The 23,345-nt window shown below is 59.6% G+C and overlaps 2 protein-coding genes across 3 annotated transcripts; one reads left to right on the plus strand and one right to left on the minus strand.

Annotated features, from left to right (window-relative positions):
- Nucleotides 1–153: 153 nt before the first annotated feature.
- On the minus strand, nucleotides 154–10,381 carry LOC308629562 (TSC22 domain family protein 4). Its single transcript, XM_081257557.1, has 5 exons — nucleotides 10,245–10,381; nucleotides 8,767–9,808; nucleotides 6,293–6,459; nucleotides 1,264–1,312; nucleotides 154–827 (listed from the first exon to the last, which is right to left on the minus strand). The coding sequence occupies exons 2-5, from the start codon at nucleotides 9,526–9,528 to the stop codon at nucleotides 618–620; spliced, it is 1,188 nt and encodes a 395-aa protein (XP_081113683.1). The 5' UTR covers nucleotides 9,529–9,808; nucleotides 10,245–10,381; the 3' UTR covers nucleotides 154–617.
- A 3,029-nt stretch (nucleotides 10,382–13,410) lies between these two features.
- On the plus strand, nucleotides 13,411–21,245 carry NYAP1 (neuronal tyrosine phosphorylated phosphoinositide-3-kinase adaptor 1). 2 transcript variants are annotated; one of them, XM_081256737.1, is made up of 7 exons: nucleotides 13,411–13,497; nucleotides 14,747–14,898; nucleotides 16,419–16,774; nucleotides 17,240–18,760; nucleotides 19,619–19,834; nucleotides 20,062–20,171; nucleotides 20,655–21,245. In XM_081256737.1, exons 2-7 carry the CDS (start codon nucleotides 14,831–14,833, stop codon nucleotides 20,916–20,918), a joined length of 2,535 nt encoding a protein of 844 aa, XP_081112863.1. In that variant the 5' UTR covers nucleotides 13,411–13,497; nucleotides 14,747–14,830; the 3' UTR covers nucleotides 20,919–21,245. The 2 variants fall into 2 exon arrangements, with proteins under 2 accessions (XP_081112863.1, XP_081112864.1); XM_081256738.1 differs by lacking the exon at nucleotides 13,411–13,497 and adding an exon at nucleotides 13,524–14,220.
- The last annotated feature ends 2,100 nt before the right edge of the window (nucleotides 21,246–23,345 follow it).

Raw genomic sequence — 23,345 nt, forward strand, 5'->3', positions numbered from 1 at the left:
CCTTCCGCATCTCCACTCTGAGCCACATTAAACCTCCGCAGTCTGGACAAGATCTCCAGGGGAGCCCACAGCCTCAAGTTTTTCTCCCACAGGTGGAAACTGTTGGTGCAGGTCCCACATCTGGACACAAGCAACGAGATGCCAACCTCCAGATTCAAGTTTCTTCGGATTTTTTAATTATAATTATTATTTTAATAACAACCTGAATCCCAGAACTTCCAGATACTTTCTGTACTCCCTCCCCTGGGCAGAGGAGAGGGGGGCACTCCAGGGAACAAGGTGGGGATGTCTTCCAGGCAGCCTCCAACACCTCCAAGCCATCTATTGCCGGGGGGGTCCCAGAACACTGACCCCTAGGGAGGGAGGAGGGGGGCTCCATCTAACACCCTGTCCTGATGCCCTCCCTCCTCCATCAATGTCTAGGGATGCCCCAGCCCAGTCCCTGGGCACTATGGGGAGATCAAGGAAGGGCGGGGAACAGGCCACTTCTGAGCCTTCAACTCCCATCCCCGGGGATCAGGGGGCATTAAAGCTGCATAGGAAGAGGGGGCAGGCAGCTGGCTCAAGGCCTAGCAGCTGTGGCGGCCCCCAAAGGCACATTGTGAAGGAAGGGAGGCTCAGACTGAGGGCCCATTGGGCGCTGGGGGCCCCAGCCGTGGGACCCCCGAGGAAGGCAGCTGGGCCAGCTGCTCGGGGCTGGCCAAGGCACGCAGCAGTCCATTCTCCTGCTCCAGCGCGGCGTTCCGCTCAGCCAGGTCCCGAATCTGCTCCTTCAGCACCTCCACCTCCTCCCGGACCGCAAACATGAGGTGGGACTTCACCAAGTCCTGAGGGTCCAGGGACAGGCAAAGCGTCAGGGGTCCCAGGCCACCCCAACCTCATCCCCTGCCCAGTGCCTTGAGAAGCCAGGTGTGGGAGAGCCTCCTGATCCCAGATGATGGGGGATCACTGGGGAAGAAGTCAAACAGGGAAGGCGCAGGGGGTGGGGTATCGGGATGCGCAAGGATGCCGGACAGAGGCAAGGTCAGGGCTCAAAGACAGAGACAGGGGCCAGGAGCAGGCTAGGAAGCAAGGTATGTCAAGGGTTCAGGAGGGGGCGAAGGACCCCAGGGAACCCAGCTGGGAGCAGGTCAAGGAGCGGAAGTCAGTATTCCCTAATAATGAGGAGAGCAGGGATGGAGCACTGGGCCGGCCAACGGAGGCAGGGGCCTGGGCATCAGCACATGAGCCGGGACCTGCTGGGACCAAGATGGCTTCTCTTACCATGGCTTGTTCGATCTTGTTGTCAATGCCAACCAGGCTTCCGGAGCCACTGGAGAGACACAGGGAGACGAGCGGTAAGGAGGAGGAACAGGTGCCAAGCCAGGTGTCTGGACACCCCAGCCTGCTGCCTTCTAGGTGCTTCTCAGAGCAGGCTCTGGCCTCCTCCACAAGCCTCATTTGCTGTAGCCTCCCACCCACACCCCTGCCTGTACCTGTGACAGTAGAGAATCAGGGAGAGGAGGGTTTTGTCCATCCCCCGGCGGGGTGAGGGCCGCTGCCCGTGCCCCCCCAAGCCCCGGTGGGGCGGGGGTCCAGATGCCCCTCGGATGGGGGATGCTCCCCGAGGGGAACAAGGAGAGGAGACACAGCCCCTCTTCCGGGGAGGCCCCGGAGCCATCCCCACCACTCGGGTCTCATACGAGGACACCAGGGACTTGACTGAGACCCCTGGCTGGGCCATCCCCAAGGGGAAAGGATCCCTGGGCCTCCCCAGAGGGAGAGAGCTGTATCATAAGGACTGCCTGGGGGGCTCAAAGCCCCCCGGGCAGAGCAGAGTCTGGCTGGTGCCAGGCAGGCAGAAAGGAGACAGTGCCTAGGGGGTGCTGGCCTGAAAGCTATATACCACTCCCCAGGGCAAAGCCTGGCTGCTATTGGCTCCTCAGGGACACGGGGACCCCCTCCCGCCGGCTCCATGGTGGGCGGGAATTCCCAGACACGGTCAGTGCCAGTGTCCCCTTCTCACCCTGGCACCAATCCCAGAGCGGAGGGGAGGGGGGCCGGCTGAGGACAGTCAGCTGGGGGGCTGAGTCAGGGGAGTCAAGGGAGGGGCTGCAGGGCCAGAGGCCTGGGGCGGGGAAGGGTGTGAAGGGTGAGAGACAGCCTGGCCCTGGGAGGCCTCTTCCCACCTCTGACCCCATCCTGCCCCCTCTGGGCGAACACTGGCCTCCCTCAAGGCCTCAGCTGCTCTCAGCTGCGAGGTAAGAAAGGGAGTGAAGGCGATGGGTGGGGTGTGTTTCTGATATGCTTGTGGTCTTCCTTGGATTATGAGCACCTCCCTGAAACACAAAGCCCACATCAGGGATGACCCCTGGGGCCTAGCCAGAGAGTTCCCCTCCTCCCACAGTGAGGTTGAGGAGGAATGGGAAAGTTACCATGGCAACAGAAAGAGAGCCTGAAAGACGAGTACAACCTATGGACCTGGGACCCGAGTCTGGTGTTTGGGATCTTGGAGGGAGCGAGGGCATAAGGAGAGGTGAGAGGGTGAGGCTGGAGGTGGGACACTGGGAATAGGTGCAGGCGCTCTGAAGAGTCCTGGGAACGGAAGACTGGGAGGGGAGAGCAGGTCTGGCTGCAGTTTATTAAGTGGCCACCAGAGGTCGACTCAGGCCTGGCTCAAGAGTCCCCAGGCCCAGGCTTTGGGTCCCAGAACCTGCACCGTCCTTTGCACCCGGTCCTCTCCTCCAAAGCTCCCTCTCCCCACCACTCAGGCCCCAGGTTCCTGCCTCACCCTGCAGCTCACCACCCACACCTGTCCAGCTTCTGCCTCAGCTGCCTCGGCCCCGGGGCCAGTCCTCCACCTATGCCTCCCAGTACCGCTGGATCACCAGTCCTGACCTCCAACCCCCAGTTTCGCCCCTCTCAGGGAAGGTGGCCCCAACATGCTGCCTCCCTCACCCTTGTGCTCCCTTGTCCAGCCCTCTCTCCTGGTTGTCAGTTCCAACTTGCTTTCCTGTGGGGGGGAATTAGCGCTCAATCCAAGGTGACCCTTGGATGAGGCCCTGCAGCCAGGAAGGGAGCACGAGGGCACTGGGAATTTTCCATTTCCCATCCAAGCTCTGGGTGCAGCAGGCGCTGACAGGTGGAGTAACCAAGAGGGTGACCAGGCCTGAGAGAGCAGGACAGGATGGGGTGGGGGAAGGATACCTGGGACTCCTGGGGTTGGGGGGAGGAATCAAGTTTGAGAGCAGAGGGAGGGCAGCCAGCTGGAGCGTCAAAGCAGTTTTCAAGCTATTTCAAACCGAGACACCTGGGTGGAGACTGGGCCACCACAGAACTCTCCCCCCAGCCACCGGTACACACAGACACACAGAGACCAAAGAGGGGCAGATTCACAGGAATAGGAACACTGGCCTTGCTTGGCGAAAACTCAGTAAAGATGCCAAGTAAGTTGTTCCTTCTTGCCAGAAATAAAGGAATAATACAACAATAAACATTTGTTGGCTGATAGATCATTATCTCCTGTTTGACTAGCACTGGAGAGTTTTTGACGGCACTTTCCACTGGCACATTCTAACATTAACACTTCAAGGGACCAGGACTCTGGCAACCCAAGCCCTCCCTTTGAGAACCCCTGCGAGAAGGACTGCCTGGCACTGTGCTGGAATCCCTGAGCAGGGTCAGGAGTGGGAAGCTTGGGGTTGACTGGATGGGATCAGCGTTCACCACAAGCCCCCAAAGCAACTCTGTATGAGTCAGAATAAAATTTTCAAGACTTATCGCCATCTTCTCGAAAATTGTCATGACTTCAAGTGTCAACAGTGACTTTAAATGTGAGTGGCACCCCCTGGAGTTGTGCAGAGCACGACATGCACACCTGGGGACTCTGGCCCTGCAGGACTCTTAGGTCCTGGGGCAAGGACAGCTGTAGAGGCTGGTCTTCCTTTTTGAAGGTCAGATGAAACAGCCTCAAAATGAGGATCAGATGAAGAAACAGGACATCTGGGAGAGGTGGGGAGGTTCTGATGCTGGGGGACAGGGCCAGCCCTACTCCCTCACCGTGTTTTGATGAGAGCACCCAGGAGCCTGGCTGCCTCGTCTACACTCCCTCCTGGATCTGTGTGTGGGCGGGGGTGGGGTGGGGGGGGTGGGGTGGCTCTTTGCCCAGACTGGGAGAGCTGTCCCTGCCTCTGTCCTGGAGAGAAAGGGCATCGCAGAGATGTTTGCTTTCTCCTCTTCTCTTGGGACACAGGCATTCCAGTAGGAGAGGGGAGAGAAAGTGGCTTTGGGGTCCGACCCAGGCTCCAACAGCGGCCCTGCCACTTACTAGCTGGTGACAGTGGGCAAGTTTCTAAAAACCTTCCACCTCTCTGTTTCTTCATCTGGAAAGTGAGGATCATGGGGTTGCTCTTAGAATTATGTGAGATAAGAGGTAGCATCTGACCCCAAGGAAGCACTAGATAAACATACCTTTTCTTTCCTGAGTTCCTGGAATTGATTCCCTGTAATGCCTGGATCCCCCATGCTGGCCATCTACCCACCTATGCAACCATCCCCTCATGCATCCATCCATCCACTTATTCAAGTACCTCCCAACTGCCAGGCCCTGCTGGGGGCATGAATTCAGCATGTACCCTCTGTTCTCCCATCCCCAGATTTAGGATTGGTCAGGAATCCCCAACTCCCCATCTGGGATCCAGGCACTTAATACCCCAGCCCACTTTCCCTCTCAAAACGTAGGTCCCATGCCACTCAGACCCTGTTCTGCCAGCTCCCGGCACACCAGAGAGGTGAGGTGGGGGCTACACGCCCCATTCCAGGGGGCCAAGGAGGTGGCCCAGCCCAAACACGCTGGCCCAGCAGGGTGGAGCACAAGGGGTTGGGCCTGAGCCCCAGAGGCTTGGAGCTCAGCAGAGTAAAGTGGAGGCTGGGAGGCGGACCGGTCAGACTGGGGTGTTTGAGGGGGTGGGACAGAGGGAGGAGGAGAGGGAGGGGACAAGCCGAAAAAATACAGTTCAGGAGGCTTCTAGAGGCAGAACTCTGTAAGAGAAAGCTGGAAGCTGGCCTCTCAAATCAACAGGGGTGGGGGAGGGACAGGGAGCCTCCGTGCCAGGGAACCTCCCAAGTGGGAGGGGAGCGGGTGGGAAGCGCTGAGAATAGCAGCGATGGGGGCAGATGACTCCCCCGGGCCTGGCCGACCTCACACCTCACACATTCCTTAGAGCAGGGAGCTCAGATGCGGCCCTGCCCAGCCCTGCTCTGTCCCTCATTCTCCACCAGGCCTCCACCAGGCCCCTCGCCCTCCATCCCACCGGCCCCTATACCCCCTTCTCTTTCCTCTCTGGCCCCCCCCAAGGCCTCGGTGCCTGACTGGAGAAAGGGGGGTAGGGGGGTGGGGTCGCCACGTGACTGGAAGGCAGGAAGGAGAGACTCCGCTGAAGTAAGTCCCCCACTTCCCACTAAGCCCCGCCCCCTAGTGCCTTCCAAACAGGAAGTCCCTCCCCCCAGGCTTCAACCGGAAGTCCCACTCCTCCCTCCAAAATAAAAGTGGCGACTCCCTGGCCCCTCTCCTGGGTTCCTATCAGTCCACAGCCAGAAGGGAGCAGCTTGGCCATCTGACTCGCGATTTTGTTCCTCCCCTTTCAGCTTGCTGACTTTGCTACGTTGAAACCTGGCCCACAAAACAGAAAGTTCTGCCCACCGTGCCATGAACGGGACATTCTCCCCTGAAGGGCGAACCCCAGGAGATCCTGCTCTCCTGTGCCTTCCCTGTGACCGACAGCCAGCCTCTCCACGGCTTTGGCTTGGCCTTGGCCTCCGGGGAGTGCTCAGCCCCCATGGTGATCCTAGCACAGAGAACCGAACCTTAGGAACATGCTTTCTTGGTACCAGAGGTCCCAGGATCCTAAAGTAGTCTGCGTGGACTCTGCAGGAGTACCATTCCCCTCGGTAGGGAGAGGGAGAACTGGGAGGAGACCGACTCCCTATTCTGGTCTCCTGAACATTTGCCAGTAAATTCTTAGGGTTGGCCAGATGATCGCTAAATCTGCAAGAGCTCTGGAATTTGACAACAATGACTCCCTTCAAACTCTAAAAAAGTCTACCATTTGACAGTCCTAAGCCAGGGAGTCCCACCCAGCTCTCTCCACAGAGAGGGAGTAGGTCTCAAATCAGCTTTGCCCAGTGTGTTATGCCCAGGCCAGGCTTCTCAGTTTAAGAGGTCCTCCCTAAGTTCAAGTAGGGGGAAGGACACCTACCAGGCAGTTTCACTCAGCTTTCCCAGGTGCTGGGTGGGGAACCGGAGCCCACCTACCTATCGTCATCACTGTCCAGGTGGCCACTGATGGCCAGCATGGAGCGGGCGAAGCTGAGGCTCTGGGCAGCCGCTGTTCCAAAGGGGTCTGGAGACTTGTGAACCAGACTGGCATCGGGGAAGAAGTAGAGGGCTGGGGAGCTGGGGCGAGAGTCGAGTGGGGGCACCTGGAGACAGACAGGTGGGAACTGTCACATTGAATGAGAGAAAGGATCCAGCCACCTTACAACTTGCCTACTAGTCTTCCTCCCTCCCCAGCTCTCCCCACACACCCCGTCTTCTGAAGACAAGGGACCCAGGCGTCCTGCCCCCGCAGCCCCTCTTTCCCCCGGCTCTGCGGAAGGAGGTACTAGAGACAAGGGAAACAGCACCCATCCTGAGGACTGGGTGAGTGGCTTCCAAAAAGTGGCTCATGGGGTATCGGAGAGGGGCTCTGGTCTGCACTCCAGTACCCTTCCACCACCTGAACTAGGACCCCTAATCAGAGGCCAGTCAGAGACTGTGCCTTCTGTTACCTGACTTCTTAAGGCGACTCAAATGTCACTTCCTCAGAGAGGTATTTCTCCATCCTGTGACTCGTGAATTCCACTGAACTGTTCTACTTTTTTTTTATAGTCCCTAAAATTATCTGAAATTAAAGTATTTTTGCCTCCCTGCTGCTGAGGTAAGCTCCAGAGGGCAGAACTTGTAGTTTGTTCAATAGCCATTTGTAGAATGAATGAATCCTCAGAAACTGGTCCTCCACCTCCTCCCCCCTCCCCCCTTCTCTACCCATTCTAGCCTCTCCTCTCAAACTTCTAGGGACTCAGGTGAAGTTCTGCTCCTGAGCTTGGCTCTTGGGGGTTGGGGACCGGGGAGCGGTTACAGTTACGGAGATGGAGAGAGGCGGAGCCTGGGCGTGGACCCACACAGCCCAACAGGCGCTGGGGGTGGCTGCAAAAGGGCGGGGGCCACAGGAACAAGACGCCTCTGTGAGGCCCCAGGAGGCCCCAGCTTCTCGGAAAAAGCCAAGAACAGAGAGTCCAGGGTGGTTGGCGGGACAGAACAGAGGAAGGGGGCCCAGGTGGTGCCCCCGGCCCTCCTCCAGGCCCCTGTTAGAGGCAACCCGGGGAGAAGAGGCATGGGGGAGTGTAGGAGGAAGACAAACTTTGGGGCAGGGAAACAGCAGCACAGAGGCAGGGGCACAGTAAGGAATCAGGAGGTGGGGGAAGGAGAGGGAACTGGGGGCACAGAGGGGAGAGGGGCAGGGTCTGTGGGCCCAAGGGAAGCTCAGGCAGGGCTTAAGGATAGAGAGAGCTGAGGCTGGGGGCAAAGGGAGCTTGCTTTGGAAGAGTGTGTGGACAGGGACCAGTAAAGGAAACGCATCTTCTCCCCTGGGGTAGGAACTGAATGAAAGAACTCAAGAAAAGTGGGGGGTGGCATGAGAGACGTGAGTTTGAGGACAGGAGGGGGTGGGGGGAGCCGGTCCTGACCGGTCCTGACAAGGCCCAGACACACAGTCTCAGGTTATTTTTATACTGTGGTTTGTGCCCAAGGCCAGGAAGGGGAAAAGTTCTCATCCTCACACTACCTGCGTTTCCTCCTGCATCCAACGTGTTATTTTCTCCTTCAGGACAGACACATCCAACATCCCTTGCTGCCCACCCCCCACCCCAAGGACCCAGGCATCCTGCCCCCGAGCCCGGACTTGTTGCTCTTTTGGAGGCAGGAAGCAGAATGAGCAAAGGATTTAACTCTTTCTCGGCTGCTCCCCACCTCTCTCCCAATGCATGGTGGCCACCCCCAGTGATTGATCCTAGAGAGACCCAGACGCAGGGAACTGAGACTGACAACTGGGGTTAGAAAGGACGAACCAGCCAACGTCCCGTCCTTGTAATGGGTTCCCTCACCCCACCCAATTCTTCAATGTCTTGGAGAAGTTTGTCTTGGGACAAAGCTGGAGGTGGGGCTGGGAGGGTGGTGAGTGGAAAGAAGACCCCCCCACACACCCAACTGGAGATGGGACTGCAAAGGAGAGATTTACAGTGGAATACCTACTTTTTGCCCTTCCCTCCCAACCCCAGCAGGCCCAACTTCCCCAGCCCTGCCTGGGGCCTCCACCCTCAGTGCGTGAAGAAGCAAGACCAAGACAGAAGGTGAAGGCCAAAGTGAGGAGGTCACATCTCCATGATGGAGAGACAGGACTGGGCTACCTGGAGATGGAGACTCGGGCCAAAGGCAACAAATGAAAGACCAAAGAGAAAGAAAGTGCAGAACGTGGGGAAGAGGGAGCCTAAGAGAGAAAACAAGGGCCATGTGAGGAGCAGGAATGGACTTCCAAGTGAGAGGGCAGGAAGAAAAAAGACGGGGCTGTCTGATGTGATGGACAGGTGACAATGGAGCGGGGAGAGGTCAGTATGGAAGTGGAGGCCAAGGTCGAAATGGGCAAGCACCACCCCTCAGGTGTCTCCCCCAACCCTGAACCCAGCTCTTACCTGCCCCATCTCCTCTGGAGCAACCAACTCCATCCTCAGCCGCAGAGCTCCATCCTTCGCACGCGAAAGTGGAGGGGTCCCTGCTGTTGAGCCCCCTGCCTCCACTTCTACCCTCAAAGAGGGCAGGGGCGTGGCAGCCCGGGAAGTGCCCGCGCTATCCCCCGTCCCGGCCTCTGGGGGGCGCTGCTGGGGCGGGGAGGCTGACAGGGGGGTTGTCTCCAACTTGGCCTTGCCGGGCACTGCCAGCTGGCCCAGCCCCCCGGTGAAGGAGCGGGCCTGAGGTCCAGGGGAGGTGGGGGGTGGGCGGAGCCAGGAGGTGGGGCCCTGAGACAGGCCTGGCTGTGGGGTAGGGGTGGCCAGGCCTAAGCTGGCCAGCTCCAACCTGGAATCCAAAGACCTGCCCCCGTTGCCCCCTGAGGCCCCTCGAATCCCTTCCAGGAGCCGGCCAAAGCTAGGGGGCTCCAGGTCTCTCTCGTAAACATCCACACATGTCCAACGGCCTCGGCGATAAGGCTCTCCCAGGCCTTGGGGCAGCTTCACCACCCGGAAACGGGAGGCGGGGGCCCCAGGCGGTGGGGAGCCATTCCGGGGGGTACCCTTGCCCCCTGGCTCGGGGTTGGGCTCCTCACTGGGCAGGCGGGGCGGGGGCCCAGTGGGGACCGGCAGGGCAGGGGTATCTGGACCCCCTGGGCTCCCCGGACCCTCGTAGTCCGTGGTGACGCTGGTGATTTGGAAACTACTCTTCTTCTTACCCCCACTCATGGTCCCTGGGGTTCAGGACTGGGCCAAGGTGGGCAGGGGGGCGGTGGTGGCTCTTCGAGGAGCTCAGGCACCCCAGGAACAGGGGGGCCACATGGTGGGGACACCAGGGCCCCTGGGGATGTCTGGGTCCGACATGGCAGGAGGGCCTTACGGGAACTGTGGGTGCCTGGTTAGTGAAGGGAGAACAGGGTAGGGGAGGCGGCGGGAGCTGGGGGGGCAGGGGCAGGTTTTTCCTGCTGCTGTCGCTGTCACCGCCGAACTCCAGAGCTGAGTTTGCAAACTGGAGAGACATAGAGGGGGAGAGACAGAGAGAGAATGTGTGAGAAAGCAGTGGGCAGGCCACCTCCGGGGCTTCCTCTCTGGGGAGCAGAATGGGGGGAGGAAGGGGAAACCGCCAGAGACAAAGAGACAGAAATGACAGAGACCAGAGCAGAGGGGACAGATCCGGGAGGGCGCAGAGAGCAGGAAGGGGCGGCCCAGACCCAAAGTTGGGCATTTCTCGCTGGGATTCAAACTCACGGGACCCAAGTCGTCCCAAGAGCAAGGGCTCCAAGGCCTGGGTGAACAGGAGTGAAGCCGCTCCTCAGCCCGGCCAGGCCAACGGGAGGCCTGTGCTGGGCCACCGAGGTCCCCCGCACCCCAGCTCCCCCATCCCTGAGGCAGGCCCTGCCCCGCCGCCCCGCCGCCCCGCCGCCCCGCCCAACCCAGAGCCCTACCTCTCGGCCGCGGCCACCGAGCTGGGCCGGGGGTCCCGGCCGCCTAAGATGTTGGGTTGTCCCTTCCCCGGCGCCTCCTGGCCCCAGCAGCTCGGGGGCGCAGGCGGCAGTCAGAGGCTGGACGGTCCTCTTCGGGGGCCGCACCTCGCCCCGCAAGGCATCTCCGCGGAAAGTTTGCTGTCCAGAAAAGAAGGAACCCCCGCCTCCTTGGCGGAGCTCAGGCGCGGCCTCCGAAGCCCCAAGGGTCTGCGGACTGATGCGGGAGGGGGCGGCTTAGCCCCCAGTCCTGCAGGTGGAGCCGCCTCGGTGGTCGTCGCGGCGAGTGGCTCTCCCAAGTCTCCTCCCGCGTGGCACCGCTGGGTCTCTCTCCGCTCCTCTCGGTCTTTCTCTTTCGGGGCTGTTGACAACCCCCACGCCAGGAAGTCCTGCCTCCTCGGGCCTGCTGACTGTTCCTCTCCTCCTCCTCCTCCTCTTTCCCCTCTTCCTCCCCTTCCTCCGCCCTTTCTCGCTCCTGGGGCTCCCAGCCAGCTGGCCCGGGGCCAGGTCTGCCCCGGCCACTGCTGGTGCAGTTGCCGCTGCCGCTGCTGTTCCAGGGGCCCGGGACAGGCTGCCTTAACCCCACACCTGCTGGGCCCCAGCCCAGCTCTTCCTCTGAGGGAGGGGCCGCGGAGGGCGGAGAGAAAGGGGAGGAGTTTGCGGGGAGGCCCGGGATTCCCTTACTTGTAGGAACTTGCTGCCATTGGCCTACAGACGCACGGAAGAGTAGGGAGGAACTTACCAGGATCCCGCTGGGCGCCTGCCATTCCATAAGCGCCCAGTAAATTGTTCTGGTGCTGCTGCAGCTGTTATTGTCATATTGTCGTCGCTGGTTTTCACAGCAACCGTACGAGGAAGATACTGTTTTTCTCCCCGGTCCTTATTTTTTCAAGTGGATCCTTATGACAATTTTCAAACATGCCCCAAACTAGAGAGAATGGTAAAATGAACCCCTAGGGACCCAGCATGGGGTTTCAACAATTGTCAACTCACAATTGAAACTCAGTCTTGTTTCATCTATACCCCCAATATCTTTTGTTGTAGTGTGCTGGAGTATTTGAATCAAACCCCAAACATCGTACTATTCCTCTTGTTAGATGTGGAAATTGAGACCCAGGACGTTCAGAAAGGCTATCAGTGGTAGAGCAGGGACATTTCTCACACTCAGGTGTGTCCTTGTCTGGCTCCCTAGATCAGGATAGAGAAATGACAGAGACACACTCAGGAAGGTGCTGACTTGCATTTTCTCTCCAACTGCGGGTCACACACAGGCACACGTACAGATGTGCCCGCCGGAGGAGGAACCTGGCTGGCCACAAGCCTGGACCCTTCCCCACACACCCACCTCTCACCCTTCCCACCTCTCCATCTCATCCCCTGCTCACTGTGGATAATCCACACACACTCAAAGGGCCTGCTATGTGCTTGGCATGAAAGAATAAACCTCCAACTGCCATTTTCTCTTTTTTGCGCCCCCCAACATTCTGAAAAGAATTATTTTAGCAAAAGCAGCGTCTAACGACCGCATCTGCCTTCACTCCCAGGTTCAGAAGGAAATGGATTCTAATTAATTTGGGTCATATGGAACTCTTTTAAAGCATATTAAAATTCTTCGTATTTGTCCACTCTACGAAATTATCTCATGGATTCTCAAAACAGCCCTGGGCAGAAATGGGGTGGGTTTTGAGCTCCAGCGTCTCTGCTAAGGAAACTGAGGCTTGGGTTACTTGCCCAAGGCCTCAGAGCAAGCATTTGATGGCATTGAGACTAGCTCTGGGCTGTCTGACACATCCTTCCTTCCTCAGCTTTAGCTCATGGAAATTTTTAACCACCCTTTATGATTAGACAAAAACAAAATAATGCAAACCCCCTTTCCCCCAGTTTATCTTTATCTCTTTGTTAAAATACACCTGCACTCCTGTCTCTCTCCCTTCAAATGGTAACAATGACTACCTTAGCCAGATCCTGAGGCCTCCCAAGTGGTGAGGTGCAGGAAGCAGCCTCCCACACAACGGCCCCACCCCCACCCCCAGACCCTCTCCCCTCTGGCAATATTCAGAACACAGCCCCGCTGCTGCGCCCCCAGATCCTCCTTCCCTCGGCGATAGCTCGCTACAAACTATTCAAACTTATCTTTGCATCCTCCTCTTCCCACCAACTCAGACAATCAACATCAACTTGGACTCCTCCGTGTCTACAGTCCCAGGGACATTGTTGGTCTCTGTGGAAATGTTTGTTGAATGAATAAATAAAAGTTTATTCACACTAAGGTGTAAATGTGAAAGGACAGTTATGTATTTTAATGTGTTAACTCTCCCAGGGGCATTTATAATAGCCTTTTAATATATGGGGCCATTTACAACTTATTCTTTATATTCATTATTTTGCGGAGTCAAAGGTTACTGGGAGAATGACTTGGGCCGCGGGGGCGGACGGGCAAAAGATTTTGAGCCCCAGCGGTGAAACAGGTCTGGACCCCTGGGAACCTGCAAGGATTGGCGACGAGCACCAAGAGAGCCAGCTCCAGTGCCCTCCCTGTACCTGGGGGGCGGCTGGAAGACGGGGCGCGGCCCAGGGAGCTCGTCCCCTGCTGGACAAAGACGCGGATGGTCCAGCTCCCGACTCTCAGAGCCCCTCAGCCCGGAAACCGGCCCCCCCTGCCGGCCTCGCCGCCTCACTGCACCCCGGGCCCCGCAGCCGCAACCTCGCCCGGGCCGGACGTGGTGTGCGCACCCGGGGAGCGCCGGCTGCACGGGGTACGCGCGTGGGTGCAGGCCCCGGGTCGCCGCTGGGGGGCGCCGCTGCGCGCTGCGCCCAGCTTCGCTCCGCCGGGCCTTTGGACACCAAACCCAGCACGGCCCTGCCGGGCAGGGGCGAGGGGCTGCAAGGAGCGGACGCCCCAAAGCGGGGGCGGGCTGGCGCCGGGTCCCCTGAACCCCACGACGTTTCTCCGAGTCCCCCCACCGGCTCCGCTGGCCCGGTGCCCCCCACACCAGGCTAGCGGCGCAGCGCAGCACAGCCACTCCCGCTCCGTCCTTGGAGGGTGTGGAAGGGTGGGTTTGGGGCCGGGGGCGGGTCTGGGGGCGGACCCGGAGGCGGGGCTGTCTCTGCGGCAGGGCCCTGTTCGGCTCCCCCCCGGTCTCTCTCTGTCTCTCCTCCTCCCTCCTCCTGCTCCGGGCGGAGCCCGGCATGGGGGGGCCGGCGCCCGGCAGGCCAGGTACGGTGATGTAGAAATTGGGGATGCTTGGTGCGGGGAGGTGGGATGGGGGGACAAGGGGTAGGGAGGATTGGCGGGGCGAGAGACGGAGAAACCCAGGGTAGCAGGACAAGGGGAAGGGGAGGGGTGCCCGGGAACCTGGGGCCTTTGGATGGAGAGGGGGATGAAGCCGGCCAGGTCTGGAACAAACAGGGAAGGGAGAGGACGGCAGTGAGGAGGGGCGCCTAGAAGGAGAGGTGAGGCAGAAAGCGCATAGGAGAGTGTGTTTGGGGGAAGGGAAACCAGGGCAGGTATGGAGGCCGCAGCTCAGAAGGTAGCTATGAGGCCAGTCTGGAGACCCCCGGGTGGGATGGAGGGGCGGGGACTGCGAGAGGGAAGCCGGGAGCCTCCCAGATCCCGGAGGAGGAAGGTGATTTGGGCCCTCAGCGAGGGAGGCGGAGACCATCGCTGAGGGGCCAGGGTGCAGGAATAGGGGTGGACGGAAGCCCGGGCCCAGGCGAAGGACTGGTGAGGGGGTCGGCAGGGAATGGAGAGACATGGATGGGTGGTGTTGTAGCTGCCCAACTCAGAATGCCCCCACCCTTTCTCCAGCATCCCCGCCCTGCCCTCATGACACCCCCCAGCCTCAGGCCCCAAGAGGGGGTGAGGAGTCTGACTGTCTCCCCCTTCCCCAGCGGGGTGCAGTGTAGGCAAGTAGGCCCCGGCATAACTCCTTGTCTATAGGTACGTCCAGTCGGTGCAGCCGATTTGTGTGTGTCTGGAGGTCTGTGTGTGCTGTGGGTGTGTCGGCGTGTTTATGTCTGTGTGTCTGGCTGTTCCTAGGTTGTGTTTACCTATGCCAATCAGTGTGTCTGGTCCTGTGTTGGTAGATATGGGTCTGTGGCCCGGTGGTTTGTGGGTCTGAATGTGTGTTTGTGTGGCTGCAGGGTTGCTGTAGGTTGGTGGGGGCTGTCTGTGTGGTGGATCAGGATGTATTTACAGGATGGGATTCTCAGTCTGATCTCTCCAGAGTGTGTATCTGTGGCTCTGAACACCTTTGTCAGGGTGTGTGACTCTGGATACATGTCCGTCTGTGTCTATACGTGTGTGGGTCCTGGAGGCGGTGTTGGGTTTTCTGTGCCTCCATCTGTTTTCCTCTCTATGAGGACCCAAGTCACATCTCTGCTCCTTTCTCTCTCTTTCTCATTCATTCCTGGCCCCGACCACCCCACGTCTTTCTTTTTTTTCCTTTCCATTCCCCCCTACCAAGTGGATCCGGGACCCAGGGAGGGTCGCCCCCCGGGCCTGGTGGCGCTGAGCAGGAATCCCCAGCACCTGCCTCCTGCCCCACGACATGAACCTCCTCTACCGAAAAACCAAGCTGGAGTGGAGGCAGCACAAGGAAGAGGAGGCCAAGAGGAGGTAAGGCCGCATCCCAGATTGCCCCCTCGCCTGTCCCACCTCTGTTTCCCTCGTGGCGGGGCCACATCCCTCTGCCCTTCCTGACTCCAACAGCCTGGTCATCAGTCTGATCTCAGAGCCCGTGCTCAGTACAGAACTGCTGGAATTGCACACGCCCTGTCCCTGCCCGGCTCCTGGCTCCTGGCTCCAGCCCCTGCCCTGGCCTCTCAGGGGGCTTCCAGCCCAGGAACACCCTGTTGGCTCTTCCCCATCCCCAGAGGCCCAAGACACTCCTTCCTGACTCACCTCTGGCCTGTGATGTCCTCCTCTCTGTCAGTGTGGGCCTGGCTCCTGGTTCCCCTGTCACCTGACCTTGGAAGGGGCAGGCCCTGCTGCCCTCATGGTCCAGGGATGGGTCATTTGAGGGGCGCCAGAGACGATCCATTTGGCCCCCTCCCAGTGACGGGGCTGTGTGTGTGTGTGTGTGTGTGTGTGTGTGTGTGTGTGTGTGTGGTGGGGGACGGGCAGGCTGGCCCTGCAGAGGAGCCAGGACTGGGAGCCAACCCCCCCCCAACACACACGGCTCGCCCCCTCTCCTTGCCCTCCCGGGGACCTGGCACCTGGCCTCTTCCGTCTTGCTCCCTTCTCTTCTTCATTCCCATTGACGGCACAGCAGCTCAGAGCCTGAGTCAGAGCCACCTCCCTGCTCCCTTCTCCCTCCTCAAAACTGTGAAGTTTAATTCTTGTTGTTAATTAGATTAATCAGAGCTATCACTGCACTGATCTCTCCCTAATGAAGGGTTAGTAGACAGGGCCTTAATGAGAGCCCATCCCACCACAGCTCTCCCCTCTTCCCTGCCGGCCGCGCCCCCCCTTCACTCACACAGAAGCTCAGAGACAGTGAAAGGGAATGGGGGGTGAGCTTGGGAGGGTGACAGAGAGAGGACAGCGCCGAGGGAGAGGGAGAGGGAGAGAGAGGGAAAGAAAGAAAGAGAGAGAGGCAGGGAGGAAGAAGGATCAGCCGGGGGAGGCTCCTCTGAGGATGCGGCGGTACAGCCCGGGTCCAGGAAAGGAGGCGGTGTGGGAGTGGAGGCTGCAGCAGCCAGACACGAAGGGAGGCCAGAGGCCAGGTGTGGGCCAGCGTGAGAGTGAGAAGGAGCAGAGCCAGGGTGGCAGGAGCATGTGCCAGGCGGGGCTGCGCTGCCTGGGTTTGCATCTCTATGTACGAAGTTGTCCACATGTGTGTGTGCACCAGAGATGCCCAGGCTGGGGTCGGCCAGCTCCAGGAATGCTCCCTTGCACACAGGCTCACCCCTTCTCTCATCCCTGCCCTCCATATCCTTGCCTTTTTCAAAGCCTAGAAATTCAGTCTGAAGATTCTACCTTAGTGCTTTGGACCCTCAGGCTCCCCCCCATCTCCACCCCGGCCCCCCTCCTCCTACCTGGGAGGCCACAGAGTTGCAAACCCCTCTTGGGGTATGGGAGCGGGGGGCCCAGGCCTGAGGCCCGACCTCTGCTCCATCTGGGCCTTCTCTCCCCAGCTCCAGTAAGGAGGGGGCTCCCGCAGGCTCCGCGGGGCCCGGGGCCGGCCCAGGGCCGGGGGTCCGCGTGCGGGACGTTGCCTCGCTGCGCCGCTCGCTCAGGATGGGCTTCATGACGATGCCCGCCTCCCAAGAGCACACCCCCCACCCCTGCCGCAGCGCCATGGCCCCACGCTCCCTCTCCTGCCACTCGGTGGGCAGCATGGACAGCGTGGGGGGCGGGCCTGGGGGGGGCGGGGGGGGCCTCACAGAGGACGGCAGCACCCGAAGACCCCCGGCCAAGCCCCGGAGACACCCCAGCACCAAGCTCAGCATGGCAGGGCCGGGGGCAGAGACGCCCCCCAGCAAGAAAGCAGGTGAGACACCAGCACCCCTGCCCAGTAGGACCCGGGAGCTGGGAGGATCCATTCCAGGCCAGGGGAGGCCTGCCGGGAGGGTTCATTCAGGGAAGAACCAAGGAAGTGGAAGGTTCCATTCTCAGAAGGAGTGGGGGTGTTCCTTTTTGGAAGGGCCTGAGATGAACCATTCAAGGGCAGGGGAAGCTCCTTGAAAAGTTCATTCTTGGGAAAGGGGTGGCCTTGGAGGGCCTTGAGGGTCGGGGAGAATTGAGGGTGGGAGCTGCAGATTCTGGGGCGTTCATTAGAAGGACGGGAGGCAGACCGGTAGGAAAAGAACCTACTGGGGCTGTAAGTTGAGGGACGTGGGGAAAATGAAGAGGCAGAAATGTCCTTGCCGGTGAGTCAAGAGGTCACAGTGGGTCTCCCCATTTCCTTCCCCGACTTAGAGCCCGGTTTCTTTTTCTCTTTCCCACTCCCGCCCAGGCTCACAGAAGCCAACCCCGGAGGGCCGCGAGTCCAGCCGGAAGGTTCCTCCACAGAAGCCCAGGAGAAGTCCCAACACCCAGCTCTCTGTCTCCTTTGATGAGTCCTGTCCCCCAGCCGCCTCTCCTCGAGGGGGGAACCCGCCCCTTCAGCGCCTCAGTAGGGGGTCCTGTGTAGCTGGGGACCCTGAGGTGGGTGCCCAGGAAGAAGAGCCGGTGTACATCGAGATGGTGGGGGATGTCTTCAGGGGAGGAGGGCGGAGTGGAGGGGGACTGACTGGGCCCCCTCTTGGGGGTGGGGGGGGGCCGACCCCAACGGCTGGCGCTGACTCGGACTCAGAAGAGAGCGAGGCCATATACGAGGAGATGAAGTACCCGCTGCCCGAGGAGGCCGGGGAAGGCCGCGCCAATGGGGCCCCTCCGTTGACGGCAAGCTCCACACCGCACCAGCCTCACGCCCTTCAGCTCCACACCCAGCGCCGTCCAGCTTCAGCCCTCCCGAGCCGGAGGGAGGGGACGCCCACCAAGACCACTCCTTGTGAAATCCCGCCGCCCTTCCCCAACCTCCTCCAGCACCGTCCTCCACTCCTGGCCTTCCCCCAGGCCAAGCCTGCTTCCCGAGCCCCTGGCGATGGGGTCTCGAGGCTACCGGTCCTCTGCCACTCCAAGGAGCCAGCCGGCTCCACCCCAGCTCCCCAAGTGCCTGCCCGGGAGCGGGAGACGCCTCCCCCACCGCCTCCGCCTCCCGCTGCCAACCTGCTGCTGCTGGGACCCTCGGGCCGAGCCCGGAGCCACTCGACACCGTTGCCGCCCCAGGGCTCTGGCCAGCCCCGGGGGGAGAGGGAGCTCCCCAATTCCCACAGCATGATCTGCCCCAAGGCGGCAGGGGTGCCGGCAGCCCCTCCTGCCCCGGCTGCCTTGCTCCCCGGCCCCCCCAAGGACAAGGCCGTGTCTTACACCATGGTGTACTCAGCAGTCAAGGTGACCACGCACTCCGTCCTGCCCACCGGTCCGCCCCTGGGTGCTGGGGAGCCAAAGACGGAGAAGGAGATCTCAGTCCTCCACGGGATGCTGTGCACCCGCTCGAGGCCCCCCATGCCTGGGAAGTCCAGCCCCCATGGCGGGGCTATGGGCGCAGCAGCTGGGGTGATCCACCACCGCGCCTGCCTGGCCTCCCCACACAGCCTTCCGGACCCAACTGCAGGCCCCCTGACCCCGCTCTGGACCTACCCAGCTGCGGCAGCTGGGCTCAAGAGACCCCCTGCCTATGAGAGCCTCAAGGCTGGGGGGGTGCTGAATAAGGGCTGTGGAATGGGGGCTCCATCCCCCGTGGTCAAGATCCAGCTGCAGGAGCAAGGGACCGACGGGGGGGCCTTTGCCAGCCTCTCCTGTGCCCACGTCATCGCCAGCGCGGGGACACCAGAGGAGGAAGAAGAGGAGATGGGCGCCTCGACGTTTGGGGCAGGCTGGGCTCTGCAGAGGAAGGTCCTGTATGGCGGGAGGAAGGCGAAAGAGCTGGACAGTGAGTGAGGAGGGGGTGACGGGGAGGGGGACCGGGGATGTCCGTGATGATTTGGGGGAGGTGTTGAAGGGCATACTTGGAAGCCACAGCCCATTGTCCTGAACTGGGAACTTTTCTGGGAGACCAGAGGGATGGGGGTATGCAGCAGACTGAAGGGATTAGGGTCCCCGTGTGGGCTCTGGAGGGGCAGGAAGACCTGGGATGGGGACGGGGTAGAATCTGGTCTCCTCCTCCTGCCCTGTCCCGCTCTACTCCCTGCCCCTCCCTTCGCTGGGCTGCAGGGGTGTGTGTTTGTGAGTGTGCGCACACTAGGAGCTAAACACAGCTGCCTCCCAGCCGTTACCATGGCAACCCATCCAGACAGGAGGGAGAGGAGAGGGAGGCCCCTACCGTTGCTTGGCAACGCAATGCTCTGCCAGGCTTACTCTGGGAGATGAGCTTAGTTCACATGCAGCCCTTCCCCCAATGCCCCCCTTCTCACTTCCCGGCTTTGGGAATTCTCCCCCTCCTAGGGAACAGCGCCCCTGGTCTCTGTTTCAGATGGTGTTTATTCTGGCACTGTCTGGGGCTGGGGGCGGGGCTCTGAAGTTAAACTGGGGTAGGGGAGACCCCTCTGAACAGGGAAAAGGGTTTGGCAGCAGTAAATATCTATGATTCTCAGCCCAGGGGTGGTGCCAGGACTGGCGTCCCTCCTTCTGTGTATGTTCTGTGTGAAGCAGGGCCCCTCCCTTCCCAGCTGTGACCCGCAACGGGGCAAGTTACTTCTCCTGGTCCACCCAGGCCGCGGTGTGTGTAGCTGGGGGGACAGCAAGACCCTTCCCATTGTACAGTCTCAGAGCTCTCCTTGTCACCCAGCAGAGGTCGAGGACAGTGTCCAGGCCTGGAATGGCAGTGCTGAGGGTCCAGGCAAGGTGGAGCGTGAGGACAGAGGCTCTATGGCATCAGGGATCCCCGTGAGGGGCCAGGGAGCAGAGGGCCTGCTGGCCAGGATCCACCACGGAGGGGACCGAGGAGGAAGCCGCCCCGCGCTGCCCATACCCTGCCAGACCTTCCCCGCCTGCCACCGCAACGGAGGTGACACGCTCTGCCCTCGTACACCAGCACACAGATGGGCGGGCTGGGGGGAATCTCCCAGGGTCCTCATCCTGGGCCCTACATTCTAATACCACGTCTCCAAGCCCTTTCCTCCTCTAATGAGGCTGCGGGGGTGGGGGGCGGCCTGGCAGGGGCTGTCCTCAGGGAACTGGGGGAGGGGAACGTGGAGGCCCCTTCCCTTCTCACCCCTCCATCTTCTGCCTCAGACTTCACGGGAGGCTACCGCCTGGGGCGCTCCGCCTCCACCTCAGGAGTCCGGCAGGCCGCGCTCCACACCCCTCGGCCCTGCAGCCAGCCCAGGGATGCCCCGAGCCAGGTGAGGAGGGAGACGGGGTTGGGCATTTTATTTGTGAAGGAACAGGTAGGTAAGAAGGCCCGGGTGAGGGAAGAAAGGCAAGACTTCAGGCTGGGGCCTGCCACAGACTAACAGGGAAGGCTGGAGAGCGAGGGGGTGGGGGAGATCCTGGGTAGCCAGCCAGGGCTGCCACTGGCCGACGTGCGCCTTTGTGCGTTGCGTTTAGAAAGAGACATCCCCTCTGGGTGGAAAAATGCATCCTGCTGGGAAGATGGCTTTGAAAAGGCGCCCCTTCTTGGGGTGAGACACGCCCCGCCTGGCACCAGGGCGCAGGGGGAGAGGACGGAGGCCTTGGGGGCAAGAGAGGACTTGTTTCTGGGCGACGCATTGGCCTCGGCGCTCGGCGGTGGGGACAGGGTCGGGTGACTCTGAGGTCCTTGACCCCCTTATTCCTCCCTCCCCCGCCATCCCCGTCGGGGCCGGCGGCGGGAGGAAGTGGCACAGACCCAGCCTGCGCTCCCGCTGCCGCTGCCGCTGCCCCTGCCGCCCCAGGCCGCCCGCGAGCGCGACGGCAAGCTGCTGGAGGTGATCGAGCGCAAGCGCTGCGTGTGCAAGGAGATCAAGGCGCGCCACCGGCCCGACCGCGGCCTCTGCAAGCAGGAGAGCATGCCCATCCTCCCCAGCTGGCGGCGCGGGCCTGAGCCCCGCAAGTCCGGCACCCCGCCCTGCCGCCGGCAGCACACAGTCCTCTGGGACACCGCCATCTGAGGAGGCCGGGGCACCGGAACCGGGGAGCGGGGCGGGGGAGACCGGCCTCGAAAGAGGGACGCTTGAAGGACCAGGTGAGAGAGAGCCGGGGAGAACCCCTGCCCTCCACCCTAGCCCCCGAGACGGGGAATCGGCCGGGCCCATAGGGCTGGGGGCGCCAAGCAGCACCCCCAGAAACTTGGGGGAGGGTTGGCTTGAGGTTGGGAGTGAGGCCCTCTGCCGCCCTTCCCACTGAGCCAAGCAGACCCCTCCTCTTGAGAGGGTGAAGGCCAAGGCCAGGTCAGCATGGGGGAGGAGGGAAGGGTCAGGGAGGAAGAAGGGGGGGCGGGTCAGCGAGGGACAGGGACCCGAGAGTGAGAGGTAGAGGAGCTCTTTTAGGGAGTGGGGGAGGTGCTGTTTATTTTATTTATTTTGGGCTGGGGGGCAATTCTTGGCCCTTCTGACCTGCTCCTGAACAGGGAGTGGGGAATCGCAGGCAAGTAAAGGGAACCAAGCTAGCACTCTCCCCAGCGCCTAAAGGCCCTGCCATCCACGCCCCGCCAACGCTAGGGACAGGTCTGGAGTGGGGAGTGGAGCAGGAGAAGGGAGGGGCTTCGGGGAGCCCGGGGGCCAGAGGGCTCATTTACAGTATTTACAAGTCGCCAGTATTTGGTAGTGAGCTTGGCCTGCTCTGAAGCAGGCATCTTACTTAGCTCCGGGGTGAGGGGCTGGCACCTGGGATGGGGGGGATGATGGGGAAGGAGGGAAATTTTCGCGGGTGGGGGGCGGGCAGGGTATTTATTTAAATTAAAAAGCAAAAAAACAAAAAACCCAGAAGAGATGTCAGGAACTTTTTTTAAATTCCTTTCTTTTCAGAATAATATATTAAAAGACTAACGATCCTAGAACTGGCTTCTTATGTTTCAGTGCGCTCCGCCTTTCATATACCTGTCCCGTTTTCACTCTTGCCCCTGGTTGGTGGGAGCCGGAGGTTGTGCAGGGCGGGTTACTATGGCACGTGAGAGGGAGAGGTGGAGCTGGAGGAAAGTCTTTGGGAACGCCACCGTGCAGTGACTCAGCAAACCCTAATTGAGCATCTGATGTGTGCGTGGCCGTGCGCCGATGCAGAAGGAACGTTCCGACTGAAGCCTGTCCTCAAGCAGCTTGTAGTCTATTCAGGGAGGTGAGATACCTGAGCCGACACCAGGCAGTGCTCCAGGAGTAGGAGAGGGAGAGAGCTGGACTCCTCCGACAAGGCACAGTGAGCCTAAAAGTACAGGTAAGGTTTGGATGAGCAGGGGGAAGGTCCCAAGCTCGTGTCATGATTATCTGCCATGGTGGGATGGGCACAGCAACTGTGTTTAAATAATGCTGAGGGCAGTGAGTCAACCTTGATGAAGCTGGTGCAGAAGGAGGGGCCTCAAAGCAAGAGGCTGGTCCTCAAGAAGGAATCCAGGGAGAAGGATAAAAAGAGTGTCTGGGAGAATGGAGGGCAAAGGGACAGTTTGCAAGATGCAACTGAAAGAAAACATCCTCTGATGGGGATGAAGGAGCCGAAGGGGGTATCCATGAAGCCCAAGTTTGGCGCTCAGGTGACTGAGGAAATGATCAGCCTGACATAGCATGGAAAGTGGGGTTGAGAGGGGCTATGAGGAAAGAATGTTGACTCTGAAGCAATGGTGAATATTCAGGTTTGTTACCAGCTAGACCAGAGATTCAAAAATGCAATGGATGATACCAGAGATGTCGTTTAGTGGTATGAAGAACATTTTTTAAAAGCTTTAATAGTTTTGTATTTATATTCATGCATATTAGAGAAATTATAATCAGCACATCAGAATACTTGTTATTTCACGGCAATTATTGCACAAGATAAGGCTAAATTTATTTTTAATGAATTGGTTTAAAGAAAAACAGTAAGCAAATAACAGTACAGGTGGAATACAGAATATGGAAAATTATGACAGTGGTGTGAGAATTTTTGAAATTTAGGAAATACCAAGTCAGAGATAAGACGATGATGGTTTGGGAGAGCCGACAAGACTGTGGATGTTAGGAGTCATCAACATAAAAGATGGTACTCAAGGCCAAGACTGAGCTCCATAGAGAGGGTGTGGACGGAGATAAGAGTTAAGAACAAGGAATAGCTTTTAAATTATTTATGTTTTTTTAAATTTCACTATATATATATAGTGAAATGATAACCCTGATAAGTTTAGTTGACATCCATCACCACAAATAATTACAATTTTTTTTTCTTGTGATGAGAACTTTTAAGATGTACCCTCTTAGCAACTTTCAAACATAGAATATAGTAGTGTTAATTATAGTTACCGTGCTGTACATGACCTCTCCAGGACTTACTTATCTTATAACTGGAAGTTTGTACCTTTTGACCACCTTCTCCCATTTTTCCCCACCTCCCACCTCCCACCTCCCACCTCTGGC

Source organism: Mesoplodon bidens (assembly GCF_964165515.1).
Source record: "Mesoplodon bidens genome assembly, chromosome: 15".
Taxonomy (NCBI): Eukaryota; Metazoa; Chordata; class Mammalia; order Artiodactyla; family Ziphiidae; genus Mesoplodon; species Mesoplodon bidens.